Raw genomic sequence first — 11,157 nt, forward strand, 5'->3', positions numbered from 1 at the left:
CACACACACATATAAACGCTTATACACACATACATATCATACACACATATCACTCATACTTCATATCTACACAAAGTCCATTAATCATATATGCATGAAGTTGTGTACTTAAGGTGGTGTGTGGAACGAAAAACAGGTGGAGACACGGTCGCGCGAGACGCCAGTTGAAAAATGGCGGACTGCGAGAAGGAGGAGGCACACAATCTCGTAAGCTATTTACCTTTACTTAGCGTTTATCTAATCGTCTTAGATATTTAGCCCCTAGTCATCAGATAGCGAGATTCTTGCGCCGCGTTAAATTGTTTCACGCTTACTCATTTTGTCGGCTCGCTGCGAGCGTTTTTGAGGTTATGCCGTTTGACATTTCCCCGAAATAGTACGCTCCGCATAGATAACGCGAACATCCTGTTCCAACTAAATCGATAACATCCTGATAATTTTGTTTCTAGCAAATGGAGTTCGAGTGGGTACTCCACGAAGAAGTGCACTCCTCATTGTCGCAACTCAGGAATATTTTGATGGTACGTGGATAATCAAATAAATTGTGTATAAATATCCCTGTATATAATACCTAGCATTAAAAAAAAATTTAATTCCACTTGTGAACCATGTAATATCATATGTCTAGTCAGTATATCAGTATGTCAATATATCAGTATCTGACACATAGGTCATGCATATTAATCTTGCATATCTATTTTAAGGAATGTGCTCAACGCTTCCCACTGGCTCTCTTCGGTAATGATCAGCACAATAAAACAGACAGATTTGTTTTTGCAGCCCCGCATGATCAAGTAAAGTGCGTTGCTGTTCTGACAGGCGACAGCATCACAAATGCGGTAAAGTGTCCTTAGTGCACTATCAAGATTATACTTAGAATTATAGTTGTAGTAAAATTATAATTTCTGACTTTATTGTCTTATTGAGATAAATTTCCATTTTGTTCGTAGGAAGTGAATTTTAAGGTGCAGCGACAACAGAATGTCAATATGAGAACAAGTATTCAAAGTGAGCATCCGTGGAAGTTGCAACAAATTCAAGATGCTGCTAATCATTTACAGCAAGGCATTGCCCATATAGACAATGTAGACAGACATTATCTTTTTAAAACGTCGGATGAAGTTATGCATGTGCTAGGTAATATTTTGGGCTGCCTTCAGAGGAGCAGAACTAGCTTGATCGTCCCTAGGAAGAAGACAATTGACGATCTCATTAAAAGTCGGAACATGGTTTGTAACATTTAGTTTATCATAAATGTATTAGTTACATTTAATAGCAAGTAACACTGTAAATTTTGTTTCGTTCATAGAAATCTCTCAATCCGAACCTCCCAGAAAATTTGGCCATTAGCTTTTACATTCAAAGCTATAAACTAGTTTTAGCTGTTTATCAGTTAGAAAATGCTCACGGCAGTGTTAAGTACGAAACCCAGCAAGCAGAATGCAGCGTACCATGGCTGAATGATGCTCTAGTATTGCTTACTATTGCCCTACAACTTTGTCAACGACTAAAAGACAAGGTTTGTTATGTGATAGTTTAATTGAAAAAATTTTAATTTATCATGATAAACTTTCTAATATGATAAACTTTTTCAGATATGTGTCTTTTCTCAATATAAAGATTTTACGGTAGGTTCTCGTGTTCCTTCTGCAATGGGCTGGTAACCTAACACCAAGATTCGTTTTCGAATAAAATTCAATATAATGTACGATGATACATGCAAGTGAGAAAGATTTGGCCTCAACTGGTAACATTTGCTCTGGCCTTTGTTTTTACATATGTTAATTGTTGTCCTTTCATCGTATTTCTCATTGCACTAGAGTGTTGTTCTAAACGTTTTTAAACGTGTTTATAGTGTGCGCCTAGCATAATAATGTATGATATATTGTAAGCTATTAAGATACCCGATCAAAGATTCACATGGAGATGTGAGTCACCAACGGATAACAACAAATCATTATATTATTAGGCCAGAAATGGAAGACTTTTAGAGCATTTTGCCAATTACTGGTGTGCCTATCACCATGTTAATATACTGTGTTCTTCCCATTTCTGTGGTAGTTTTTCATAATCGTGTAAATTTAACTTTGGCATATGACATCTAAAATTTGTCACTTTACCTACGAATTGATAGAAAAGTATTTAATACATCTACTGTGATTCTAGAAATTTACGCTGTAATCCTCTCCTTACTGGATTAGAACATATTTTTATATATTAATTTTTTATTTTCTTCATTATATTCCTTGTTATAGATATTTACGTGCATATTTACACATTGTGTTACGTGCATAACCACTATGTAGCATAGTTGTCAACTTAATTTTATAGAACAATTAAGTTATTTAAAAAATAATCGTCTTTTTGTACTCAAGATTTATGTATTCGTTTTAATTCAGAATATTGATGAAATCATTTATAAATCAAATTTCTGTCAATGTCAGTAATTTATTAATATCAGTATGATAAATTACGGGAGCATGAACATTAAAATGAAAATTAAAATCTAAAGTTTGAAAAAGAACGATTTTTAACTTGCCGGACAACCTAATATTTGTCCAATCACATATAATTTCTTGATCTAAATTTTAAAAAGGTCGATGCAATAATTTGGTATCTTTGTGCTAATAGGGCGTACTAACTTAATGATGATTACTGTGTGTATAGTTATGGAAAATGCCATTTTATTTATCAAGTATTATTTAAAGATAATAAGTAGACAAATACCATGTGCCTCATGATTACGAATTTGGATAAAATACCAATACTTTACATGATGGTACAATTTTTGTAATCGGTATTTTGATTACTAAAATAGTTAGCGAGGATATAAATATATATATAAAATATATTCATATTTGAAAAATATAATATTGCAAAAGAGAATGTTGCTCTAGGTTATTAACAGTAGGGAAAGGATTAAGGTTTATAATTAAAAGAAGTGCTTAAATATAATAAGTAGTTAGTAATTCTTTTAGTAAATTAAAGATGTGTAGGAAGAAATCTCCATATGCATTTTTTGACGGTTTAATAAAGTTGTTTGAAATGATATGTTTCAAAGAATTGAGGATATATATTACAGTTCAAGATTTAACACAAAATTTTTGCGTGATTGAAAGAACGAAATTAAATTGTCACTCTAGTTACACATCAAGAAATGCTAATGAAAAAAAAAAATCTTGCCCAGGTTATTATCGTATAGTATTTCCACAAAATTTATACATATACGTTTATAAAGTAAGATATGTTTATTATTTTAATTATTTATATGCTTATTTTAATCTGTATTTTGTAATCTAGTTCAAGACATTGGAAAATTGTAATTTATACATTAAATTTTATACATTAAATTTATAGACAAGTATATTGTTTATTGTTATATGTACTGTATGTTATAAATACGATCCAAACACACACATATACACGTTTTAGATTTGTCTTAAAAGTTTATTAGGTATACTGTACTTATGTAATTTGTGTGTTTAATTTATTTAGGACAATTAATAAATGTATGAATGAAATTGTTATCAACTTTCACATATGTCTTTATCATAATCCCAATATTTTGTTAAATACCTATATTAGCTGTAATTCAGTTTTTGCCAAGTTTCAATATTAGATTAAATATAAGTTTTTTAAGCAGCATATTTTGATTTCTTACTTTTTTCACGTTCGTATGTAATATACTGATGAAATATTATTAATTATCTACAGCTTGGTGAAATATTGTTAATATATGCAGAATGATGAATTATTCATATTATATTGACAAGAGTGGAGAGAGTTCAGGACACTTTGTGAAGGAAATGATCATATGGCTCGTTGGTCTAGGGGTATGATTCTCGCTTCGGGTGCGAGAGGTCCCGGGTTCAAATCCCGGACGAGCCCGTGGTTTATATTTTTTATTTCGTTACGATATATCTTACTTTTTCATTTAAACGCTGATAATATTTTTGCGATACACGTATACAAAATTCTTGTATAAATTATAAATATTTTATCAATTTTACACACCTTTGTTTAGCTGCACTTTAAGTGTGTAAGTTAATTGTAGTTTATATTTCTTGGTTTCTTTTTTTAGAACTTTTAGTTTTGTTTTATCGAGTGATAATCATCTAGACGCTGTACTTTATTTATTTTATATAGAAAAGTTACAAATTGTTTATATTTCAAGCCGTACTTAGTGAAGATAAATCCAGAAATTTGAAAAGAGAGTGTAATATGTGTGTGGTACAACTGGAAGCCGTATGGTAGCAACACATTATGTCGCTTGCCTGGAATCCTTCGAAGAAAAACAGTGAGCATGAAAGGTAAAGTAATAACAGTAAATCAATAGAGAAATAGCTTTCTCATTAACGTATTCCTATCAAATATTAATTGAAATAATGTTTCTTGAGTTCCGTAAAAATTCATTACGATCAATTACGATCTATGTATTATCTAACCTATAAAAGTTTTTTGAATACAGAATACATACGTCTAGACTGAAGGCACTTCAATTGTTTTTATTCGTTGAGAACTCAAAAACAAATTCGAATAAATCTGTGATATCTGACGTCAAAGTTGAATTTATAGTTAAACATATAGGTCAAAGAATCCACAAGTTTTATCTTGGAAAAAGTACTTAAAATAAGTACTTTATTTTTAAAGCAGATATTTAACATATTTTATTTAAACCTTTAAGTCCCGCGCACGATGGAGGAAATATTAGGAATAGGAATAGATATTTAAGATTTTAACCTATTAGATAGCAGTCGGAATACATAGTTTCTGATAGGTTGAAATTTTAATATCTTTCTGTTTCTAATATTTCCTCTATTGTGCGCACGGCCTTACAATACAAGTTTAAATTCGCCATTATTTGATAAGTTGTTTTTTTTATAGATGGATATGTATTTATCCAATATATTTAAACAACAAGAGAAGCTTGGCAGATGGACGAAAGCTGGCCAAGGATAAGTGTGTAGAAAATCCAACGCATCAGGAAATACGGGATGTCTTGTTGGCAGCGGGTCTCAATGTAGGCGTCGAGAATAAGCTGCATCCGAAAGAACGTAGCAAGGAACCTCTGTTTCGCGGTCGTATTCGCGTGCAGCTGAAAAACGACGATGGAACACCGGTAAAATCCGAGTTTCCTACCAGAGATTCCCTGCTGGAGTATGTTGGTAGCTCAATTTCAAAGCTGAAGACTCGCCAGGGTAAGCAGAGCTCTAGCGAGCAAGCATCGCAGCCATCTACGTCGACTTCAAAGAAAGGGAAAGGCAAAGGAAGGAGATAAAGAAGAGGAGATGGAACTGTTAAGAGTGAATTTTTATTTATATTTATATATTTTATATTATACAAAACGTTTGAATATATATGCTCATTCTTAAATTCTATGCTTTATCACATCATATATAAGACAAAAATTAAAATAATGCTATAAATGGAGTATGGATTTTTGAAATGGTTTTCACAAACAATTACTTTGTGAACTTTATTATAAACTTCTTTATTCATAATCTCTAAAAAATTTTCTGATTATACTTTTTCAAAACTGAGGGATATACGTGCGATGAGAATTGCAGGATCAACCTAAAATTATGTCATGTTTATATAGTTATTGTTTAGATTATTACAATACTTTTTATTTTTTATATCTCTAGTTCTAAATATGAATAAAGATAGTCTTTCACTGACTTCTGTTATTAGGACTTTTAAATTTGAGTTGAAACTAAAAGCATTATAAGATATAGGGCTATATTATATGTAGGTATATGAGTATGTATTCAGTTGGTTTAGAATAGAATGATTGAAATAAGTTAATGAATAAGTTAATGTTAAAAATTTCTTTTATTAAGGAAAAAATTTAATAATTACATTACTATTTGTTTGCTGTAGTATAAATATGACAATAATAAGAAATTTAAATTTATATTTTGAACAGATTAGATATATACAATGCATTTAATTTATCCTATGATTTATCGTTTCCGTTTTTCACTGTTTTCTTTTCTTCGTTAGGAATGTTGTTTTTAGTTGGATCGTCAGATTTTTCCATTTCATTCGAATATTTGGTTTTGTCAGCAGATAAAACTTCATTTTTCTGTTCAGTATTTATATTATTTTTGCAAAAAGATTGTGGATTGGACGCAGAAGTCCATGGATTCGATAATTTATCTTGCGGATATAGCGACATAGATTGAAGAAGATATTCATTAGGTACGGCATGGAACATATTTATCAAAGGATTATAATAAGAATTGTATGGATATGGGTAATTCTGATATTGCATTGGTTGGTACAATTCGTCTGCGATGTATGCTACTGGATACTGTAATGGATTATTCAATCCAAAAACGTTTTGTTCAGGTTTATCCTGGAAGAAATAGATTTTAATTTATAATTTATTTTTATTACAAAAGTCAATTTAATGCTTAGTTATGTATAATTGCATTTAACGATTTCACCAATCGAGCAATTGTTTATATCACTGTATAGAATGTCATAACTTGCATCATAACTCTTGTTTATTAATATAAAGAATATTGCAATTTCTTAATTTTAAACGACACAATTTCTCATTACTTCATTACTTATTAAGAAAAAGTTACAAATTTATGTAAGAATTTGGTATTAAATAAAATTTACGAATTAAATATATTAGTATTAAATAATAAAAAATAATAAGAAACTTACTGCATTACTTCTGGCAATAGGAAAGTTGGAAGTATTGGAACCATCATTATTTTCACATTGACCAACAGTTTGATCTGTATCTGATGTGTCCTGTGGGAACTAATAGAAAAAGATTTAATTGTAGCATTAATATATTTTTTGTTTTAATTTTTGCTGTTATATATGCATATCTATTAAAAGCATCGAATTCATTTTTTAGACTTCTACAATTTTATCTAAAAGGTGAAACATGTGGACGTTCGTATGAAACGTTTATTCAGATTAAATAAAACATATTTATTATGCTTTTCATTAAACTGACTACAAATTATGTAATTAAACGCTACTTACATTACTACTTCTGATGATACCGCGATGGTGCAGAGGATAATGATGGTACACACGAGGGTGTAGTATACGGTGCAAAACGTGTGCGGGAAATGTGACCGCTTTAAGTAAAGCGTGAGGTAGTCCATGTGGATGAGAAATTGTGTTCAACGGAACCGTTGTTGGATCGTACACTCCGGTTGGTGGATAGATAAAGGGTGGTTTTGTCCCTAAGGTCGAAAGATCTACTCCCTGCATAGTTGGACTCACGTACGATGTGTAATCTGATATCATATACAACAGAAAGTCGTATGTATTCCAAGAAACGGGACTGGTTAACGATACACCGTGAAATCTTAAAAATTACTTTTTTTGTCAACTACTCCCGAAAACGAATTTGTCGCAGAATCGATGCTATCGCGAGTTGCATTGAACACCCTGACAAAATGAGAGTGACCAGCTTCTGGTCCTCCATTGATAAAATACTGTGCCACTTTCTCGGCATCTCCTATAAGGCAATTCGACAGTCTTTATTTTAGGTACCTCGACATTAGAAAATCCTAAAAGATACCTTAGTTTGTATAACGTTTTTTAGGTATTTTAAAAATGTCCTTTGGAGTTTCAGAATCCTCGGATTTGGATACTAATCAGTATCCTTTATGAATAAAATTACCTTTATGCCAATAATTAGCTGTAAAACTGTGTGAAACTATTTTTGTAGGAAAAGTTTTTGAATGTTCCATGACAATGGAGTTTTTGAAATAGGAATACGAAACGTGGCACTTTTTTTGAAGGAATGTTTATTTGAAGGTATTTTTGAAACATTTAAGTCTGTAGAAAGTTAAAATGTATTATATAAATATATAATTTTACTTTACCTGGTCTGAGACGACGCCTGTATTTTAAAACAGAACGTATTTTTCGCTCCTCGTCTGTCAGATCATCAGAAAGCATATTCAATTCGACAGCTTGAATTTCTTTTTGTATATGCTGTATGCATTCTGCATTGTTGAGTTAAAACATGAAATAAGCGATATTACTTTTTAGACAACTATTTTAGCAATGTATTTACACACAGAAGATAAATTTGTAAATGTATGATAATACCTTTGTTACTGTCGTCAACAAAATTGCATTCACAGTGACCGTTTGCAAATACTGCGGAACCGTTACATTTTATGCATAGTAAATTGCAAGTTTCGGCATCGTTTGCGTCTAATAAAATGCCATGAATTGCTGCAAACACGCATTTCTAATTATCATGAATGTTTATTGATTACTAATTTATGTTTATCACTAGTGTGATACATAAATTATTAATAACGACAGATGTGTTGGCAAATCTATTAGAATACGTAAGAGAGAATTTAAATTACACACTGTGTAAATTTGAAATTACTTCCAACAATATACTTTTTCTTTCATTCTGAGAAGATCTTTGATACGAAAAAATTCTTTGGACTGCATATAAAGTAATAAAATAAACGTTAAAATTAAAGTAATAAATTTCACATTTATCTATCTAAATAATTAATTTTATAAAACAATCTATGTTTTGCTCATATAATTTTTTGTATTATCAAAATAATTGTCAGTATATTCATGTTAAAATTAATCATTAAAATGTAATTAAATAATATTTATTGAAAAAGCTTTTATACGTACCAACACAGTATAAAATATGAATAAGTAACAAAAATTGATGTTGGGTGATCATATTGACCGATGAATAACGTCCAATTAAAAATTTTAAGTCGGATACAAGTCGTACGCGATCCCGCACTACACTGCTATAATAGCAATTGTACTTTAATTTATAATAGTTTACGTTTGCACAATTCACGAGTGTGTGGTGATTATTTCTCAAATTGCTTTTCTGACATCTTTAATAATGCAATTTCGCATTTTAATTTATTCAGTTGCATAATGCCACACGACTGTATCAAATGTCACAATCTGTTAGTATTTTCGGCAAAGGTATTCGGAGAATGATTGCAATAATGCATTCGATTTTGCTGCACGTCAAAGTTTTCATTGTGGTTTTATAAATATCATTCGTATGAAGACTGAAACTATACGATATACATACAATTCGTAGAATTTTATACCATAATAGAATTTTATAATATTATGATTTAGAAAATTATATATAAATAATTACAAAATGTTTTTAGAGCAATTTTTTTACAAACAATAATTTCACACAATTTTACATAGTGAATAATTTATTTAAAAAGACGAAAGAAAACATTTTATTATGACGATGTTTTTAAATTATGTTTTAATATTTATTGTAAATTATAAAGAATAGAAACTATACGATATATAAACAAAAGATAATTCATAGAATTTTTGTGCAAATTGATAATCACGACTTAGAAGGGTTTACGTAATTGATTACAGAATATTTTTAGCGACAATAAATCTAGTGATATTGAACTCATATAATTTTGTGTAATTAATAATTTATTTAAAAAGATGAAGGAAAAGAATTTCATTGTGACGGTGCTTTCAAATTATTTTTTAATTAATATTTAATATAAAAGAAAAAAAAACCTCCACCGTGACAATGCTTTCACGCATTGCCGTGACCAGGATTCGAACCTGGGTTACTACGGCCACAACGTAGGGTCCTAACCACTAGACGATCACGGCTATTGAAGGTCGTGTAAACGAGTCGCGTTTTTAACATTAAAAGTGTCGTGACATACTTATATATTCATTTGGTATGAGATATTACTGTTTCTTGATATTTGCAAATACGCTTTACGTAATTGTAAAATAAATTACATTAACTTTTTTCTCGGATAATCGAGTGACACAGGTAATAAGGTCAAATCGTTGAAACCGCACATGTAATGGAATTTATTGGAAATTTTATTTGAAATTCCATTGGACATTATGTTCGGAAAATATCGGAAATCATTGTTCATATAACTGCTTTTTCCATACATACTGCAATTACGAAGCAAAATGGGACATTGCACAATATTTTATCATGATATCCTTGGAATACCGATTCGATTGGTATTTTATCGAGAGAATTTTGTTTCACATCCCATAAATTTTTAAATAACAGTAAATATTTTTCTTTATTTCTCTCTTTTCTATAACAGATTGTCGCGAGTCTTGCATTTTTGGTATGTGATTTTGAAAGATACAGACCATTTTAGACTGTATAATTAAATTACATTAATAGACAAATTTGTAGCTTTGATACATAATTTTTTTATTCTTTATTGGTTTTTGACTTTGAATTTATGCGATTTGAATTCTCAAAAATTATGTAAAAATAAATTAAAAATTTATAATTGTAAAATTAAAAAAACTTTTCAATTTTATGACATTTAAACTTTTAATTAGTATCAATTTTTATTATACTTTGTTAATTATTGAGAAAATTTACAATTAAAATAAAAATTTACGCAATAATTATCGACGATTGGTAAATTTGCTAATGATTTTATTGAGCAGAGATAATCGTTGTCATTATTATGTAATTATTGACATAAAAAAATTTTTTAACTGTTGATATTCTACAAATAGCAAGTCAAAAATTGTAAAAATTTAAACTCTTAAAAAGTTACATAGTGTTAAAAAAATATAAACAGAAAACGGAAAAAATTTTAATTTAAATTTTTAGCATTTTAATTTAAATGGTGCAATGAAATATGCTTTATTGTATAAATTTTTATGTGAGTACCAACAATAATGAATACACACTTTCATGGATATCTAAATTGCTTTCATTTCGAGTACTTCTAATTGATACAACTTTGCATTTATATCATTAAATGAATATTAAATACATGTTCCAAGCTCAGACTTGTAGCGATTTGATTAGATGGTAGATATTTTCAGAAGAGTTACTAGTCTTTTACACGTATTTTTACATAATTGATATTCCGTGACAATCATAATAGCTCCTTGACTTTTAAATTATAAATAACTTTAACCTACTAACAGCTAAAATATCTCATTCTATAAACATTGCATCATTTTGACTCAATTATTGAAATTTAATTTATGTGATTTTTTTATTCTATTTTGTTCTATAATTATTGCCTAATTATATATATTATATATATATATATATATAAATTAATACAATACTTTTCTATATATATAGTACAATATATTTCTATAATCTTGAGAGATCTAAGTTAATAAATA

The 11,157-nt window shown here is 29.5% G+C and overlaps 3 protein-coding genes and 2 non-coding genes across 6 annotated transcripts; 3 read left to right on the top strand and 2 right to left on the bottom strand.

The window, feature by feature from the left end:
- Positions 1–52: 52 nt before the first annotated feature.
- On the top strand, positions 53–2,141 carry LOC108748602 (protein rogdi). Its single transcript, XM_018486840.1, has 6 exons — positions 53–207; positions 450–521; positions 705–839; positions 951–1,229; positions 1,310–1,519; positions 1,596–2,141. The coding sequence occupies exons 1-6, from the start codon at positions 172–174 to the stop codon at positions 1,662–1,664; spliced, it is 801 nt and encodes a 266-aa protein (XP_018342342.1). The 5' UTR covers positions 53–171; the 3' UTR covers positions 1,665–2,141.
- Positions 2,142–3,816: 1,675 nt separating this feature from the next.
- Positions 3,817–3,888, top strand: Trnap-cgg. The gene has a single exon. It is a non-coding gene; the product is annotated as a tRNA-Pro (tRNA).
- A 217-nt stretch (positions 3,889–4,105) lies between these two features.
- On the top strand, positions 4,106–5,486 carry LOC108748603 (signal recognition particle 19 kDa protein). Of its 2 annotated transcripts, XM_018486842.1 has the most exons (3): positions 4,106–4,310; positions 4,885–5,303; positions 5,373–5,486. In XM_018486842.1, exons 1-2 carry the CDS (start codon positions 4,264–4,266, stop codon positions 5,276–5,278), a joined length of 441 nt encoding a protein of 146 aa, XP_018342344.1. In that variant the 5' UTR covers positions 4,106–4,263; the 3' UTR covers positions 5,279–5,303; positions 5,373–5,486. The 2 variants fall into 2 exon arrangements, with proteins under 2 accessions (XP_018342344.1, XP_018342343.1); XM_018486841.1 differs by having other exon boundaries at positions 4,885–5,486.
- Positions 5,487–5,950: 464 nt separating this feature from the next.
- On the bottom strand, positions 5,951–8,758 carry LOC108748670. The gene is made up of 7 exons (XM_018486940.1): positions 8,650–8,758; positions 8,092–8,220; positions 7,863–7,985; positions 7,352–7,492; positions 7,009–7,268; positions 6,679–6,777; positions 5,951–6,358 (listed from the first exon to the last, which is right to left on the bottom strand). Exons 1-7 carry the CDS (start codon positions 8,699–8,701, stop codon positions 5,957–5,959), a joined length of 1,206 nt encoding a protein of 401 aa, XP_018342442.1. The 5' UTR covers positions 8,702–8,758; the 3' UTR covers positions 5,951–5,956.
- Positions 8,759–9,567: 809 nt separating this feature from the next.
- Trnah-gug lies at positions 9,568–9,639 on the bottom strand. The gene has a single exon. It is a non-coding gene; the product is annotated as a tRNA-His (tRNA).
- Between the last annotated feature and the right edge of the window lie 1,518 nt (positions 9,640–11,157).

Source organism: Trachymyrmex septentrionalis, unplaced genomic scaffold (genome assembly GCF_001594115.1).
Source record: "Trachymyrmex septentrionalis isolate Tsep2-gDNA-1 unplaced genomic scaffold, Tsep1.0 scaffold24, whole genome shotgun sequence".
Classification (NCBI taxonomy): domain Eukaryota; kingdom Metazoa; phylum Arthropoda; class Insecta; order Hymenoptera; family Formicidae; genus Trachymyrmex; species Trachymyrmex septentrionalis.

Coding starts and splice junctions, on each gene's coding strand:
- LOC108748602 (XM_018486840.1), top strand. CDS start 172: ATGGCGGACTGCGAGAAGGAGGAGGCACACAATCTC. Junction 522..704: donor AACTCAGGAATATTTTGATG/GTACGTGGATAA, acceptor ATCTATTTTAAG/GAATGTGCTCAACGCTTCCC. Junction 1,230..1,309: donor TCATTAAAAGTCGGAACATG/GTTTGTAACATT, acceptor TTTCGTTCATAG/AAATCTCTCAATCCGAACCT.
- LOC108748603 (XM_018486841.1), top strand. CDS start 4,264: ATGTCGCTTGCCTGGAATCCTTCGAAGAAAAACAGTGAGCATGAAAG. Junction 4,311..4,884: donor AAAAACAGTGAGCATGAAAG/GTAAAGTAATAA, acceptor TTTTTTTTATAG/ATGGATATGTATTTATCCAA.
- LOC108748670 (XM_018486940.1), bottom strand. CDS start 8,701: ATGATCACCCAACATCAATTTTTGTTACTTATTCATATTTTATACTGT. Junction 8,221..8,649: donor TCATATTTTATACTGTGTTG/GTACGTATAAAA, acceptor GCGTGTTTGCAG/CAATTCATGGCATTTTATTA. Junction 7,493..7,862: donor CAGGCGTCGTCTCAGACCAG/GTAAAGTAAAAT, acceptor ATTGCCTTATAG/GAGATGCCGAGAAAGTGGCA.